General features: G+C 43.6%; 1 protein-coding gene, 1 long non-coding RNA gene and 1 other non-coding gene across 13 annotated transcripts in view; 2 read left to right on the forward strand and 1 right to left on the reverse strand.

Annotated features, from left to right (window-relative positions):
• The window catches only part of MYH10 (myosin heavy chain 10), a 153,306-nt gene that overhangs the window by 30,565 nt on the left and 106,841 nt on the right, over window positions 1–15,900 (reverse strand). For all 10 annotated transcript variants that reach the window (XM_009189642.4, XM_009189641.4, XM_003912320.4 and 7 more), the window contains 8 exons: window positions 13,915–13,984; window positions 13,660–13,820; window positions 9,070–9,178; window positions 8,832–8,963; window positions 7,748–7,954; window positions 5,137–5,274; window positions 3,879–4,002; window positions 1,331–1,502 (listed from right to left, as the gene is read on the reverse strand). In XM_009189642.4, coding sequence (XP_009187906.1) covers window positions 1,331–1,502; window positions 3,879–4,002; window positions 5,137–5,274; window positions 7,748–7,954; window positions 8,832–8,963; window positions 9,070–9,178; window positions 13,660–13,820; window positions 13,915–13,984 — 1,113 coding nt within the window. The remainder of the gene's footprint in view (window positions 1–1,330; window positions 1,503–3,878; window positions 4,003–5,136; window positions 5,275–7,747; window positions 7,955–8,831; window positions 8,964–9,069; window positions 9,179–13,659; window positions 13,821–13,914; window positions 13,985–15,900) is intronic.
• On the forward strand, window positions 1,447–9,139 carry LOC103878637. 2 transcript variants are annotated; one of them, XR_002517969.2, is made up of 3 exons: window positions 1,447–2,143; window positions 4,076–4,416; window positions 8,514–8,835. It is a non-coding gene; the product is annotated as an uncharacterized LOC103878637 (long non-coding RNA). The 2 variants fall into 2 exon arrangements; XR_002517970.2 differs by lacking the exon at window positions 1,447–2,143 and adding an exon at window positions 9,024–9,139 and having other exon boundaries at window positions 4,001–4,416; window positions 8,514–8,605.
• On the forward strand, window positions 6,416–6,477 carry LOC116271110. The gene has a single exon (XR_004179551.1). It is a non-coding gene; the product is annotated as a U7 small nuclear RNA (small nuclear RNA).

A 15,900-nucleotide genomic window follows, 5' to 3' on the forward strand; every position in this document is an offset into this window, starting at 1 on the left:
GAGACCCCAGTCCCACATCCCTCCTCCTGGGGCCTGAGGCTGGTGCAGATGCTCCGCACCTGCGAGGGCAGGAGGAGGTCCTTGGGTAGAAGACTTGCTGAAGGCCCCAAAGCTAATGATGGCAGAGCCAGAACTAGATTCCAGCCCAGCCCCCTTTCCAAACGACCATGCTTCTCCATTAAAAGGTAGGACACTCTTACTTTAGCCCTTAGAATACAAAAACATTTACTCTGAAGTCAAAGGCTGTTATAGTTAAAAATCTGCTTCTAACTATGAAGGAGTGACCTCCTCCATCACACCAGAACCCAGCCAAAACCAGGGATGCTCAAAGAACACAGTGGAAAAAAGAAGCTCTCATCCTCACACCCTCCAGGTGCCTCTCTTCCATAGGGCATCTTTTTGTTTATGTCTGTGGTTTAAAATGTTGGAAGATTTTTCTGATTGGGAATAGTTGGGATGTTTGAGGTAAGGGAGATTTTTCTTGTAACGTTTTGATTGTAACACATTATAAACTCCAAGTATTACAACCATGTAGCCAAATAGTTATTCTTTATAAAGAAAGGAAACATTAGACATATTTATTACATCTGATTTGCATTCTAAACTGAATGGTTTAGAACTGATTATTGAATCATGCTCTCAGTGGAGAAATATAATTTCTGAAAAGTGATTTCCCTTCAAGTTCTAAAACATACTACAGGCTGGGCGTGGTAGCTCATGCCTGTAATCCCAGCACTTTGGGAGGCCAAGGCGGGTGGATCACTTGGGGTCAGGAGTTTGGGACCAGCCTGACCAACATGGTGAAACCCCATCTCTACTAAAAATACAAAAATTAGCTGGTGTGGTGATGCACACGTGTAATCCCAGCTAGTTGGGAGGCTGAGGCATGAGAATTGCTTGAACCCAGGAAGTAGAGTTTGCAGTGAGCCGAGATTGCACCACTGCACCCCAGCCTGGGTGACAGAGTGAGACACCATGTCAAAATAAATAAATAAATAAAACATACTGCAGTTAATCTGTAATGTACAGAGACCAAAACATTTGTTATGGTGAAATAATTTGTTCTGGTATGAATTTCCAAGGGTTTCATAATATAATTTGTCATTTTAAAGTATTAAATATTAAATAGAAATATTGAGATGGTTTATGAGACTTTCTTGCTGCCCTGACACAAAATCTGTACGCCTGGACTTTTCACCCTCTCAGGTCACACCCAACAGCGAGTAGACCCCATCTCACTCTCCCAGGGTTTTTGGATGCTCCCGAACATAACAGTCTGCTGAAACTCAGCCCCACGGGCTCCCATGCAGCACAGCTGGGGGCCGCAGACCTGGCCAGCGCGCCCTGCAGCTCCTCCTCCTTCTTGGCCAGCTGCAGCTTGAGCTCGTCAATCTGCGCCTGCAGCTCTGCGATCTGGTCCTGCAGGTCGGTCGTCTCCCCGTCGAGTTTTCTTTTGGCCTTTTCCAGTTCCTGACGAGTCTTTTCTTCCTTCTTTAAGCGTTCTTTAAGGCAAGACATAAGAAGTTCTTCAACACACCGAGTGACTCACCACAGGAATAAACTAAAATTCAGACTGAGCCAAGTTGAAAATAAGCCATTTTATTCAAAAGCATGTCACTGCCCTGATGACATGGTCATGCCCTGATGTCAACTGCTCAGTCATTTCAAACCCACCGAGATCTGGAGGGGAGTGTCAGGAGGGAATTTTAAGGAAGAAGTTGAGTGTCCTAAGGATGTCCTTTCATGGGAGGTGAGACCACACTGTGAGAGCCGAAGGGGCCTAGAATCCTCTCATGTCAAACCCATCACTGTGTCCAGGTTTGCAAAGTGGCTCAGCAGGTGCTGGGGCAGCAATCGTAGCTGCCTGTCACCCCATCCCCTTTTCCATGGGAACCCCTGGTCTGAACCAAGAAAACTGCCGTCCTCAAGTACTGGGAGAGAGGAGACAGAAGAGTGGGCAGAGAGGGCCAGGCCTCTTTTCCACCCTCCCCTCTAAAATTCTGCAGCGATCCCCCAGTTAGCCCTAGTGATCTATTTCACCGAATGATTTATTTCCTCACAGCGACCTCTATGCCTTTGTGTTCTCCAGCAGGAACCAATGTGCTGAGAGGATGAGACCGAGTGTCACAGCCTGATCAAACAGGTGAGTGAAAAAGCACATGTGCTTCCGGGTACTTCCTCAGCAGAAGAACCATATACTAGTACAAATGGTTTATGAAAGTAATATCTTTTTCTTTTTTTTCTTTTGACACAGAGTCTCGCTCTGTCACCCAGGCTGGAGTGCAGTGGCATGATCTTGGCTCACTGCAAGCTCCGCCTCCAGGGTTCTGGCCATTCTCCTGCCACACCTCCCGAGTAGCTGGGACTACAGGCGCTCGCCACCACGCCCGGATAATTTTTTTGTATTTTTAGTAGAGATGGGGTTTCACTGTGTTAGCCAGGATGGTCTTGATCTCCTGATCTCGTGATCCGCCTGCCTCGGCCTCCCAGAGTGCTGGGATTATAGGCATGAGCCACCACGCCCGGCTTATGAAAGTAATTTCATAAGGACATTCCCTCTTTTGTTTATACTAAAACAAATAAAACCCCAAATATTTTTTAAAAGCCAACCCCGTTGTCTTCCTGTCATAAACGCACACATTAAGAAAGAGTGGGCATCTGCCTGCAGGCGCCTGCACAGAGCTCCCTCCCTCTGGTGATGGTACCAGTCTCTAGCTGCTCTTTCCAACTTCCATCCTCTTTTCATTTCTTTTGCAGAAGCTGTAATGTCCTAGGATTTCCTGATATTACTCTGTGGCTTGGCCCTCAGCAGTGTCTTCTCTGTATCTGCCAGCTTTTATGTCACTGGCCAGTCCCTTTGTGAGGTAAAATCTGGGCACTTTAATGCAGCTTTAGATTAAACACAATGGTCTGTAGGACCCAAACAACTTAACCCCGACCATGCCCACCAAAGGGCAATTATCTTTTACCACAGTACCAAAGTTAAAAAAGGGAAACCAGGCCTGGCGCGGTGGCTCACGTCTGTAATCTCAGCACTTTGAGAGGCCAAGGTGGGTGGATCACCTAAGGTCAGGAGTTTGAGACCAGCCTGACCAACATGGTGAAACCCCATCTCTACTAAAAACACAAAATTAGCCAGGTGTGGTGGCGCATGCCTGTAATCCCAGTTACTTGGGAGGCTGAGGCAAGAGAATCGCTTGAACCTGGGAGGTGAGGTTGCAGTGAGCCAAGATTGTGCCACTGCACTCCAGCCTGGGCAACAAAAGTGAAACTCTGTCTTAAAAAAAAAGAAAAAGGAAAAGGAAAACCATTTTATCATCGTTCCAAGGCAACACAGAATAACCTTAAGAGCCCTTTTTATTATTTTTTAAAGACAGGGTCTTGCTGTGTTACTCAGGCTGTAGTGCAGTGGCACGATCATTGCTCACTACAGTAAGCTCCTGGGCACAAGCAATTCTGCTGCCTCTGTCACCCAGGCTGGAGTGCAGTGGCACGATCACAGCTCACTATGGTGAGCTCCCGGGTGCAAGCAATCCTGCTGCCTCAGCTTCCAAGTAGCTGGGACTACAGATGCGCACCACTACGCCACGCTAATTTGTAAATTTTTTTGTAGAGATGGGGTCTCACTATGCTGCCCAGGCTGGTCTTAAACTCCTGGCCTCATGTGATCCTCCTGCCTCAGCCTCCCAAAGTGCTAGGATTACGGCCCGACACACTGCGCCCAGCCAAGGGACCAATTTTAATAAGTCAACCCAAACTGAAGGTCCTTATTGTTAGTAATCACCATGTATATTGTTTATTTTTGCATGTTCTGATTACAGTAACAGCTAAACACTCGCATGTCCTAGTCCTCAATTCCTCTGGCCCCAAACACTAACCTTCTAAATCTGAGATCATCACTTCTTGCTTATTCCTGATTTTGGCCAAGTTTTTTGCCTTTTCTTCCTCTTCAGCCAGCTGAGAGGAACACTCAGCAATACGATCTTCCATGAGTTTCTTTTCCTGGACAGGAAAAATGGACTGCTTCAGAAAAGCCATTCAGAATAACCACTGGGGTTCTGTATTCCTCATAAAGGTCAACTGTCTTTGACTCGAGAGAAAACAAGTACGACCGGCACTGCCTCCCCCAGCAGACTGTACGCAGTCACATGCTGCAGAACGATGTTCTGGACAATGATGAACCAGATACACGACAGCGGTCTCCTAAGATGATCATGGAGCTGAAAACTTCATCAGAGCTGTCATAGCACCACAGTGCAATGACTCTGGTTTTAAAATACATGTACTGCAGCCTCCGTGTGCCATGTTGATAAAGTCTGCAGTCACGTACAGCAATGTCCTGGGCCTTCACATTCACTCAGCGCTTACTCACTGACTCACCCAGAGCAGTTTCCAGTCCCGCAAGCTCCGTTCATGGTGAGTGCCCAATAGAGGTGTGCCATTTTAAATCTTTTCTATCGTTTTTACTGTACTTTTTCTATCATATTTTTACTGGACTTTTGTTTGGATATGTCTAGATACACAAGTACTTCTTAGCACTGTGTTCCAACTGCCTGCAGTATTCAGGACAGTAACATGCCGTACAAGTACACGGCCTAGAAGCAATCGGCCACACCGTCTAGTCTAGGTGTGTAATAGGCTCTACTGTCTAGTTTGTGTCAATACACTCTATGATGTTCGTACGAGGATAAAATAACTTCACGATGCATTTCCCAGATTGTGTCCTCGTCGTTAAACAACGGACGACTGTACTCCAAAGGGGCAGAAAGGCTTACACGGCTTGCTGCCCACCCCGGGAGCTTGGCCCAGCTGCCTGGTGTTCAGAGTCCCACAGCCAATGGTGGATGAATTAATGCTTGCACAGATGGAAACAAGTCATCACTGAGTGACCAACAGGCACAAAATGCACACGTTAAAAGTCTAAAAGATTATCAGGGTATTTGGTAAGGTTTAAAAATTCAGTGGTGCCTGTGTCTTTAGAAATCTATACAAGTAGAGATTTACAGAGAAAATTCAGTAAATGAACTTAAAATCTTGAGAATTTTCTGTTTGAGGTCACTTTCAATGAGCGTATCAACATATTATATAAATATTTTCCATAACTAAAATCAGCTTTTTGTGGGAACAGTCTCTTACTTTGATAAACTTGGAATTTTGGTCCTCGAGAAGCAGAATCTCCTCTTCCATCTTCTTGATCTTGGCCTCTGCTGTCACCTTTTCCAGCTGCAGCTTTTGCCGAGCCCCTTCCTCCTCGTCCAGCTGCTCTTCCAGGTCCTTGTGAAGAACACACAGTCAGTCTCGCCACTTTCTCGAGATTTGACCACACATTCATCATGCACAGGAATGCATTACAACGAGATACTATTTTTTATTTACTTATTTTTTTTTGAGATGGAGTCTCGCTCTGTCGCCCAGGCTGGAGTGCAGTGGCGCGATCTCAGCTCACTGCAATATCCACCTCCCAGGTTCACACCATTCTCATGCGTCAGCCTCCCAAGTAGCTGGGACTACAGGCACCTGCCACCATGCCCAGCTAATTTTTTGATTCTTTTTTTAGTAGAGACGGGGTTTTACCGTGTTAGCCAGGATGGTCTTGATCTCCTGACCTCATGATCCATCCGCCTCAGCCTAGATACTAATTTTTGATTCTCAAAATGCCAGGGATACTTAAAAAAATATGAAATGCAGTTATGTGAAATAGACATTTGTATCCACTAGAGGCTAAAGTACAAACTGGGTCAATCCTTCTAGAAGCCAACATGGCAAAAACGTAGCTTTGAAAATGAGACTTTCAACCAGCAATTTCAGGAAATTGTCACAGATGCGATTTATATAAAAAGACATAAAGTGATAAGTTATTTATAATATTGAATAACTATGAACATGCTACAAAAAGGTCTTGGTAATTAAATGTTGGCACATTTGTTAAATAGAATAATATATAGTAATTAAAATTCACATTTTGGAATAATAGCAACACAGGCAAACATGAATAATGTAGTAGCACTCATCAAATGTGTATTTAATTTAGCTGAATCCAAATATATACATATTTGGCCAAAGAGGAGAGAGAGAGAACATGAAAACGACAATTTAAATAGTACAGGTCGTGAGAAATGAGCTGTCTCAGTTCAAGTGTACCTTTCACAGCAGAAGCACGTCATCAAACTGGGCGGGAGTATCGAGTTTACATGTATTTCTATTAGAACATGCAGATCTTTGTAACTGACATTACTGTTTATGATAAACATGCTATTATTACACAGGATCGCAGATAGATTACCACATTTTATATGAGGTGATTATTACACACTGCGTGCCTGTATCAAAATATCTCATGTATCACCCCATATATAATATACATATACACACACACTCTCTTAATATATATGCATACAAACTAGAATGAAAAACAAAGTGTTACAGCTCTTTTAGAATTTGTCTAGCAGGCTTTCCAGTTTCTGGTGGAAAGCTCCCACCTCCTCCAAAAGAAGAAAAAAAAAAAAAAGTTAAAACAAAACCCAGGCTGGGTGCGGTGGCTCACACCTGTAATCCTAGCACTTGAAGGCCGAGGTGGGTGGATCACATGAGGTCAAGAGTTTGAGACCAGCCTGGCCAACATGGTGAAACCTCGTCTCTACTAAAAATACAAAAATTAGCTGGGCGTGGTAGCAGGTGCCTGTAATCCCAGCTACTGGGGAGGCTGAGGCAGGGGAATCACTTGAATCCAGGAGGTGGAGGTTGCAGTGAGCCGAGATTGCGCCATTGCACTCCAGCCTGGGCAACAAAGTGAGACTCTCTCTCAAAAACAAAACAAAAAAACAAAAACCAAAAAAAAAACCCCCAATAAACCAAAACCAGGGTTGTACAAATGAACACATGGCCAACTTAAGGAAATGTTCAAGAGTATCTTTGGCTAAATAATTTACTCATTGTTAATTTTAGAATGAAACCCTTGCAAAAAATGAGTATTTTATTGTAAAAATCTCAAACACACATCTAAGCACACGGACCAGCATAATGAGCCCCACACAGTAGCATCACCCCCCTCTCCCCAAGCATCAACTCATGGTCAGCTCCATTTCGTGTGTGCCTCCACCTGCTCCCTTCTCCCCATGGGTTATCCTGAAGCAAATCCCAGACATCATAGTTCATTTGTAAAACCTTCAGGCTGTGCCCCTAAAACATAAAGACCCATTTAAAAAGTACATTTGCCTGTTTCAATCAGAATCCAAAAATTGTGCCTCATGAGTACAGTCTGTAATTCAAAAAGAAAGTTAAGTACCAGGGAAGGGCTAGTTTTTAAAAATGCTCATTCTGACTGTTGGCCACCTCCTGTTTCAGTGCTGAGCATTTCTTATTAGCCAAACCACGTAGTAGGTGTCTATCTAATGAATGGAGTGAGCAACATTCATTAGGTATCACTGACAACATGAAGAACAAGTTAGGTCTTCTACAGAATGCTACAGACCCTGGGAGGTTTGTGACTTTGAATCTCTTTGCAAACTGTAAGATGCCACTTAGAACATAAAAAAGATCCCTATTCAAAATGACAAATCTGTGTTCAAAGAAAATCTATTACAGGTGTGTTTTAAATGATGCTCATCTTTCCAAGGGTGGCTTCTCACGACCCAGAACCCTTTTGCTTCTCTGTGGACTCAAGAATCCACACACATAACTTCTATTTATTCAACAGATCCACTTGAAAATCCAAAATATGCTTCTAAGTAAAAATTATTGTAGATACCTGAATATGTGCTTGCATTTTTTTCTTTTCATTTTGGAGGATTTGGTTTCTTTCTTCTTCTTCTTCCACCCTAGACTCCAAGTCATGTAGAATCTCTTCTAATTCCTGCTTTTTAGCAGCAAGTCTTGCCCTCATCTCTTCTGCTTCAGCAAAGAGCTCAGTCTCTGCTTGTAGTTGTTCTGCAAGGATGTTCTTCTCTTCTAAAAGCTGCAGTCACAATAAAGTGTCAATGATTTGCCCCATTACATACGTACACAGTATATATTCACCGTGATTTCAATGGTCAATGCACATCAAAGAAACTGGGAGATAAAAATATATAACATCACGGGCAGAACTTTCAAATACGTTTTTGTCTATAGCAAAATAAGCTAGATGAAAATATTTTGGTTGTTCCTGTTGTCTCAAGTTACTGTGAATAACACATATTAAATTCATTATAGTTCATCTATGAAGGTAATTTACAAGGGACAGATAAACAGGAGAGTGAAAATATTATTCAAACGCCATAAAGTTCATGGTGATTACTAATGCCTGTTTGGTAGTAAGTGATATCCTTGGCCTTTATTGTTAATATTTCTGGCCTTGAACACTATAATTCTATTATTGTCACAACAAACATCTCCTGAGCCTCTGCTTTGTCCATGAAGACTTCCCAGAAGAGGGACACACATTCAAGACCCCTGCTGCTAGAGAAGTACAGGTGGTGACCTCTACTCAAGCATCTCGCCCTTTTGACTGTGTTTCTATTTCCCCTCATCAACAGACACAGGAAGGTGACATTACTGGGAGCCTCATGGAAAACAGGTGTTAAGTACATGCTTGACAGCAAGAATCACAAAAGCAAAGATGCAAGAGGTAAGGTTAATTTTAACTTACATAAATCTAAAATGCAAGGCAGAATGTATCTGTTAACTGTATTGGCAAAATGTATACAATTTGGAAATGAGTGAAAAGGCCTCACATAACATAAGATGACATGGTGGGTATAGCTATTCATAATGAAATGTGTGGGGGTTGCCATCAGTGCAAGATCGCATAGAGATTCAGGGCCAAGTGGGAGTTACAGGGTCACCGCACACACCTGCTGGTGCTTCCGCTCCATCTCCTCCAGCTCTCCTTCCACCTTCGTCTGCTTCTCCTTCACCTTCAACAGCTCTTCATCTTTGGCCTGAAGTTCTTCCTCCTGCCGAGTCACTTGTAGAAGCGGCTTCACCTATGACAAAATTAAGCAGTTTATCATTCCAGCTCTTTCCTGTGGGTTTTTCCTGATCAGACTCTGCTGTTTGAAAGGGATCTGGAAAGAAGGGAGCTGAGCTCACCTTTGTGAAGACTCGCCACCACTGCCAGTGCCGTAACTTCAGGTACGCGGCACAGTTCCGCTGCAAGACCTTTAAGGCACTTAGTTGCTGCTGCTTCTTGGCAAAGGCCCTGAAGAACAGTAAGAAAAACTTATGATGTAAAGAAAAAAGTGCCTGAATGGCTGCTGTCATAAGAAGCCTTTCTAAAGGCCCGTGTTCTCTGTCTAGGATAGGGAATGGATGCATCAATCAAGTCCTGGGTGAGACACACAAGGAAGTCGTTCTGGCCGCTTGAAGCCACACTGGCTTGTTGGGCTGCTCAGCCCACCTCAGGCCCCTGGCACCAGTTCCTGCACTGACTTTCTTCACGGATGCTGCCCTGCACATCGTCCTGCTGCCACTCAGCCGTATACCCACACTGCGCACACTAAGACACCGATTTTCCTGAGGCAATGAAGACAGTAGACAGAAGGGCCCGTTTTCTGCGCTGCTGCTCTTTATCGTGCCTTTAGGAGCTACTCTCTCGTTTTCCTTTTGGTATGTCACAGAAGAAACATTTCTCCCCATCTCCCAAGGTAATGTTTCTCCTCCTTGCCTCCACTTTGCCACAATGGAGCGCAGCACTCAAAAGCTAGAATGGGAGTGTAGCGCTTAAGGCACGTGGATTCGGCTGAGGAAAAGCTGCTAAGTTCTGGGTCTGGGAGTCCTTTGTCAAGATCTAAAGTGCAGCTTTGGTAGCGTGGTGGGGTAGAAAGCCGACTGCTGGAGCCAGGAAGTCAGTAATAGGAACATTTGCCTGTGGGTCTGTCAGTGTCTCTCATTTATGGCCAGGCCTCATCCAGGGCCTGGAGATGACTCTTGCTCTGTGGAGCCCTCGCCTCCTCATGACCACACCTGGGCTTCCCACTACACCCTGCCACCTCCTCGGCCCCACAGCAGGGTCTGAGACCCAGTTCCCTTTCGCCTTCACTCTGGTGTTTTCAATTTCTCACTCTCCTTCAGGAAAACAGAAACCCTCAAACCCCCCCCCGCCAAAAACAACCCCCAGGCCCAAATGAAGCTCATTACCTTGCCATTCCTTCGACAGACAATTGATATTTTTCTATTCCTTATGAAACTCTCAGGGTCCACAGGCAAACGTTCCTGTTACTGACTTCCTGGCTTCCAGCAGTCGGCTTTCTACCCCACCACGCCACCAAAGCTGCACTTTAGATCTTGACAAAGGACTCCGAGACTCAGAACTTAGCGGCTTTTCCTCAGCCAATCCCAAGTGCCTTGCACGCTGCACTCCTCCGGGGACTACCCACTACTGGACATCACATCCCTGGATTCCAGAGCACTAGAACGGCCTGAGCCTCCTGGGCCCCACCGACAGTGCTGAGGCTCCACTCCGACAGTCCACTCACATGGCTGTGCTCCCACCTAGACTCTGAGCTCCTCAGGGGCAGGGATCGCGGCCCAGGCATTTTTGTGGACACAACCAAGTGACTGACAGACTCCAGGCCTCCTGAGGATGTGTTTGTTGAGTAAATTAACTAGGTATTTCCTAGAAATAATCTGTAATTGTTTCTCTGAAGTCCTTTTATAACAGCTTGCAGGAGCAGCTATAGGACGCTCCTGGGAAAGAGAAGCAATCGAAGGCGATGGAAAAAACAAGAAAAACATTTCCAATTATTCATTCACTCCAGCAAACAGCGGTATCAGGAGTGGGAGTGTCTTAAGAAAAGAGAGACAGTTGCTGTTTTAGAGCAGAAATGACCTACCTGTCACATTTCCTTGCAAGAATCCCACAACTGCCATACTGCCAACGAATTCCTCCTTGCTGGTTAGAATTTTCCCTGAGTCCACTGCTTCATAACTGTTTTTATTCTTGCTCCTTACAAAACCTTCTAACTTATTCCTACCAGCCAAAAAGAATTGGCCAAGTCTTTTTTTTTTTTTTTTTTTGAGACAGTCTTGCTCTGTTGCCTAGGCTGGACTGCAGTGGTGCAATCTTGGCTCACTGCAACCTCTTGGGCTCAAGCGATTCTCGTCCCTCAGCCTCCCGAGAAGCTGGGACTACAGGTGTGCACCACCATGCCTTGCTAATTTTTTGTATTTTTAGTAGAGACAGGGTTTCGCCATGTTGGTCAGGCTGGTCTTGAACTCCTGACCTCAAGTGATCCACTGTGCCTGGCCGGGATTGGCCAAGTCTTAATTCCAAGAGTTTCTACTACAAAAACAAAAGTTTCAAAAATGACTTTTGAATTTATTAAGCATCCACCTTCCAATTCTTGCAATCACCTTCAGGAATGCTGTAAAAATTCAGCCAATCTTCTTATTTGAAAACTACTGCCCTAGTTGCTTCCTTGGCCCTCTGGGAGATAAAACTGTCAAATGATGAGTCAGAAACATGCCGGGCACTTTGTTTAGTGGAATGAGGCAGCTGGTTTCCTTCTGCACTGTGGTCGGCTGGTTTTTACTGAGCCTGTGTGTCAGGCACTGTCCTCCAGGTTTTCATGAGGGAGCTGTGACATCAACCTATCTCCGAGTGTTTGGAAAGTGGACTTTGAAAGTGTTCAAAATCACTTTAGCTCCTTCCCCGCCTTTTTATCCTTATCCCAGTGTCCTCCAGGGCGCTTCAAGCTCAAGTTCATGGATTTCTCTAAAGACACCTATTTTTTTTTTGACTATTAGCACTATTCTGCCTTTTTCCACAGTACAGTCTGGTTCCTTTGAACAGGTTATCTTCTTTTTTTGATGTATCCTAATTTTAAGTCCCAGCCTACCATATACATAGTGTGACTAAAATATTTAGGGGCAAGGGGCTGCAAAGGCAAAGGCATGCCGGCCTACATATACGATTACATGGATTTGTTAGCTTTAAGTCCTTAAGATGAAATCATGCAAGTGAAACATCTTGTTTTTTAAGTTCCCATCTTGCAAATTTTGCAAGCAAGGTTTAGAGCCATGAAGAAGCTGCACAAAGTATATCTACATAGTTTGTTTCCTGCGCTTTTGATATTTGTAGCATGTTTCTGGCAGGTGTCAAGTTTTTTGCTAACTCTATGAAGTTAGCCTGGCACCTACCATTGCTCACTCCTTATGCCATGTTAGGCATTCTGCAGTTTGGTGGATACAGTGAGGAGGCTCTTTGCTATCAACAGGGTCACTTTATTCTTTATATAGTATCTAAACATTAGTATATAAAAACCCAAGTCTTTTACTCCTTTTTGCCAAATGTTTCTTAGTATCAACCAGAAGATATCATCTATTTGTCTTCAACTTTCCATGCTACTCTTTTTACTCCGTATTCTATTTTATAGGCAAAAAAAAAAAAAAAAAAAACAACAAACAAACACACACACACACACACACAAAAACCAATATTGCCTTTACCTTCTTCTGTTTAAAGCCCTCTTGACCACGGTCTGGGCAAGCGACTGCCCAGGAACCAGAGCTGTTTTCCAACCCACATGTAGGAGACATTAGTGCAGAGTGCTGACTTCCCGTGCAGGAGTTCAGATTCTGTTTGCTCCAAACTGTCTGGATGACAAACTATTCAGCCTCTCTCAACTTCTCTCACTCCCAAACCCTAAGTGTTCAGTAGGAAGAAGTATACCAGTACTACCTTCTAATTCCAAATTGGTTCTAAGTTCTTTGAATTCCATCTCAAATTTAACAACTTTTCTCTCATTCTCCAACACCACCTTCTTGGGTCCAGGCACCATCATCTTCTACCTGAATCACTAAGACAGCTTCCCAACTGGCCCTCCCAATTCTACTCTTGGCCTGTCTCAGTGGATTCTGCACACTGCAGCCAGGCGGCCTTGACAGTATAGATTCCCTTCACTGCGCTCCTAACCCCTGTCCAGCGTCTGATTCTCAAGCCTCTTCTCTCACCTTGCTCCCTCTCACTCATCCTGCCCAGCCACATGGACTGTGTCACCTTCTCAAATGCTGCCAGACTCTTGCCACAATGCTGCTGTAGTTCCCTTACTGAAAGCTTCTCTCTCCTCCCTTAACAGGGCCAGCCTTCTTACCCTTGAGGTTTCAGCCTCAGAGAAGTATTCTCTGAGGACTTGAGCTGAAGCAGGACCCCAAGCCCCTTGGCCCCTTGTCTGTGTGTGTGTGTGTGTGTATGTGTGTGTGTTTGAGATAGGGTCTCACTTTGTCTAAGCTGGGGTGCAGTGGTGCCATCTTGGCTTACTGCAGCCTTGACCTCCCAGGTTCAAGAGAGCCTCCTGCCTCAGTTCCCCCAGGTAGCTGGGACTACAGGCACGTGTTACAAAGCCTGGCTACCTTTTATATTTTTAGTAGAGATGGGGTTTCGCCATGTTGCCCTGGCTGGTCTCGAACTCCTGAGCTCAAGTGATCTGCCCCACTTTGGCCTCCCAAAGTGCTGGGATGACAGGCCTGAGCTGCCATGCCCGGCCTCCTTGTGTGTTTTCTTATTGCAACATCCCATTACTTAGAATGTTCATGTATTTACCTATCTCTGCCACTATAAAGCAGTTTCCATAAGGACAGACTTTATGTTTCACATACTCTTGCATCCCTAGCCCAAAACGCAATGCTTATTTAGCACACGTGCATCCTCAGTGAACGATGAATTCGTGAATAACCACTTACTTTCTGGCTAGGTAACCTCTGCAAACGGCCTGGAAGAAGATAATGATGTCGGTGATTTTTAAATCTCTCTCTTCCTCTAAGTGTGCCAGAACTCCAGCTCTGAAAAATATCTTGCTCTGTCCAATTCTGTACAAGTTTGGGTCCAATTCTAAAGCCCGGATCTAAGAGAGAAAGAGTTCATTTACTTTTTTTTTTTTAACTACAAGAAAGATTAGATTAAGTCTACAAACCAGAAAAAAATCAAGAAAAGCTTACCATTCGTTCACAGGCCTGTTTGCCATCCATAAAACCTTTAGGAATAGCATTTGGAGTTAGGATCTCATATCTGTAAGAAAATATTCCAAGAAGTATTTTGTAGAAATTTGTGGACAATGTGTATCTGCTAACTGTGAGTTTTGCTCTAAGAGGCAATAGAATGTTGGGTATGTAAATACATGTTAAATTAAGAGTAAAGAAATGAACTGGTGATAATCTGATGTTTTCTGTAGATCTACTTTCTATTTCTCATAAGTAAAAATGAGGTTAGTTCTTTCAGGTCAAAAAGTAAGTTTAGGAGGTTGTGGCAGAGAAAAATCAAAAGCATGCTGTTTTAGAAACCTTTCATTTATCTTCATTTCCTACAAAATGTTCATATCCTCAAGATGCAAAAGAGATCTGGCTTTCTGCACTTTAAGTCACTGTCAATTTGTAGCATTTATTAGATAACAGGAAGGGCTGTAAGAGTTGTGTTCATAGGCTTCTATTCAGAACATCAGACAACATCAGGGTGACATGTGACGTGACAGTGGTCAGGGTGTACACACGTACATGTGCTCCCTGAGCTGCACATTTAAAATCTGTGCACCTCACTGTATACAGGCTATCCCTCAATCAGAAAAATAAAAGATACTGGCTATATTAAAGGAGGAATACTGGCTACGTCAGTCAACTTTGTATCTTGGATGCCAATCATACTCCCTTTTTCTCCTAACAATACAAAATGAAAATCTACCAGACTTTATCATACAACAGGATCAGAACGACGGCCTTCCTGAAGACACACAAGGATTGCAAGGGCTTCTCAAGGTGACTATCTGGAACAGTGGGAGAAAGTGCACAAGGACCATTCTTTGACCCGGCAGCACCATTTATTTCATGGAACAACAAATGGTGTCAAACTTTGAAATCTGATTTCCAGAAAAAGGAAGAAAAAAAGCAAACTAAAGTAACTATTCAAGAAAATTACCAAATAAAAGTTAAAAATAACTCCCATCATATGTTTGTATCCATTTCCACTGCAGGTTGATAGATCTTTTCCCTTTTGTTTTTTCTTAATCCTTTTCTAATCTATGTACTCCTTTTCCTACGTTAGCTAAAAGACTGTAATTGCATGCATGTGTGCGCACATGTACACACATACATTGGAAAAAAATTCATACACATACACACACGCATACAGATAATATTCATTGAGAAAAGATGGAAAGAAGTACTCCAACATGTTTTTAGGAATCACTCCTGGATGATTTTTATTTACTTTCTTACTTCTCTTGTATTTTCAAACTTTCCTAAAAGGAACATACATTACTTATCTATTTAAAAAATCAATTTTAAAAATAATTATGTTTGGCCTGTAATCCCAGCACTTTGGGAGGCCGAGGCGGGATCATGAGGTCAGGAGATCGAGACCATCCTGGCTAGCTTGGTGAAACCCTGTCTCTACTAAAAATACAAAAAACTAGCCGGGAGTGGTGGCACGTGTCTCTAGTCCCAGCAACTCAGGAAGCTGAGGTAGGAGAATTGCTTGAACCTGGGAGGTGGAGGCTGCAGTGAGCCGAGATGGCGCCACTGCACTCCAGCCTGGGTGATGGAGTGAAGACTCCGTCTCAAAAATAATAAATAAATAAATAAACAAACAAACATAATTATGTTTGAATCCCAGGTAGAACTGTCTGAATAAGTAAACTGTAAGCTTTCAGCTTTCTATGTTTATCTCAAAGCTCACTTCAGGGCCCTGAAAACATGGCATGTTTCTTTGCAGCACCCACAGCAGTTCCTAGCACGCTGCCTTTTTAGAAAGTAGGCACTCAATCTTCCTACTAATAATCAAGGTAATTAAGGGTTGTCCTTCTCCAGTACGTCACTATATGTTTGCTATATAAGAAAACAAACTATGTAGGGGATAAGGAAAAAGATTTCCTTATTATATCACTGTTTTAATTCATATGAAGATAAGCTTTGATACGTAAGCAAAAAAAGTAA

Source organism: Papio anubis, chromosome 17 (assembly GCF_008728515.1).
Source record: "Papio anubis isolate 15944 chromosome 17, Panubis1.0, whole genome shotgun sequence".
Classification (NCBI taxonomy): domain Eukaryota; kingdom Metazoa; phylum Chordata; class Mammalia; order Primates; family Cercopithecidae; genus Papio; species Papio anubis.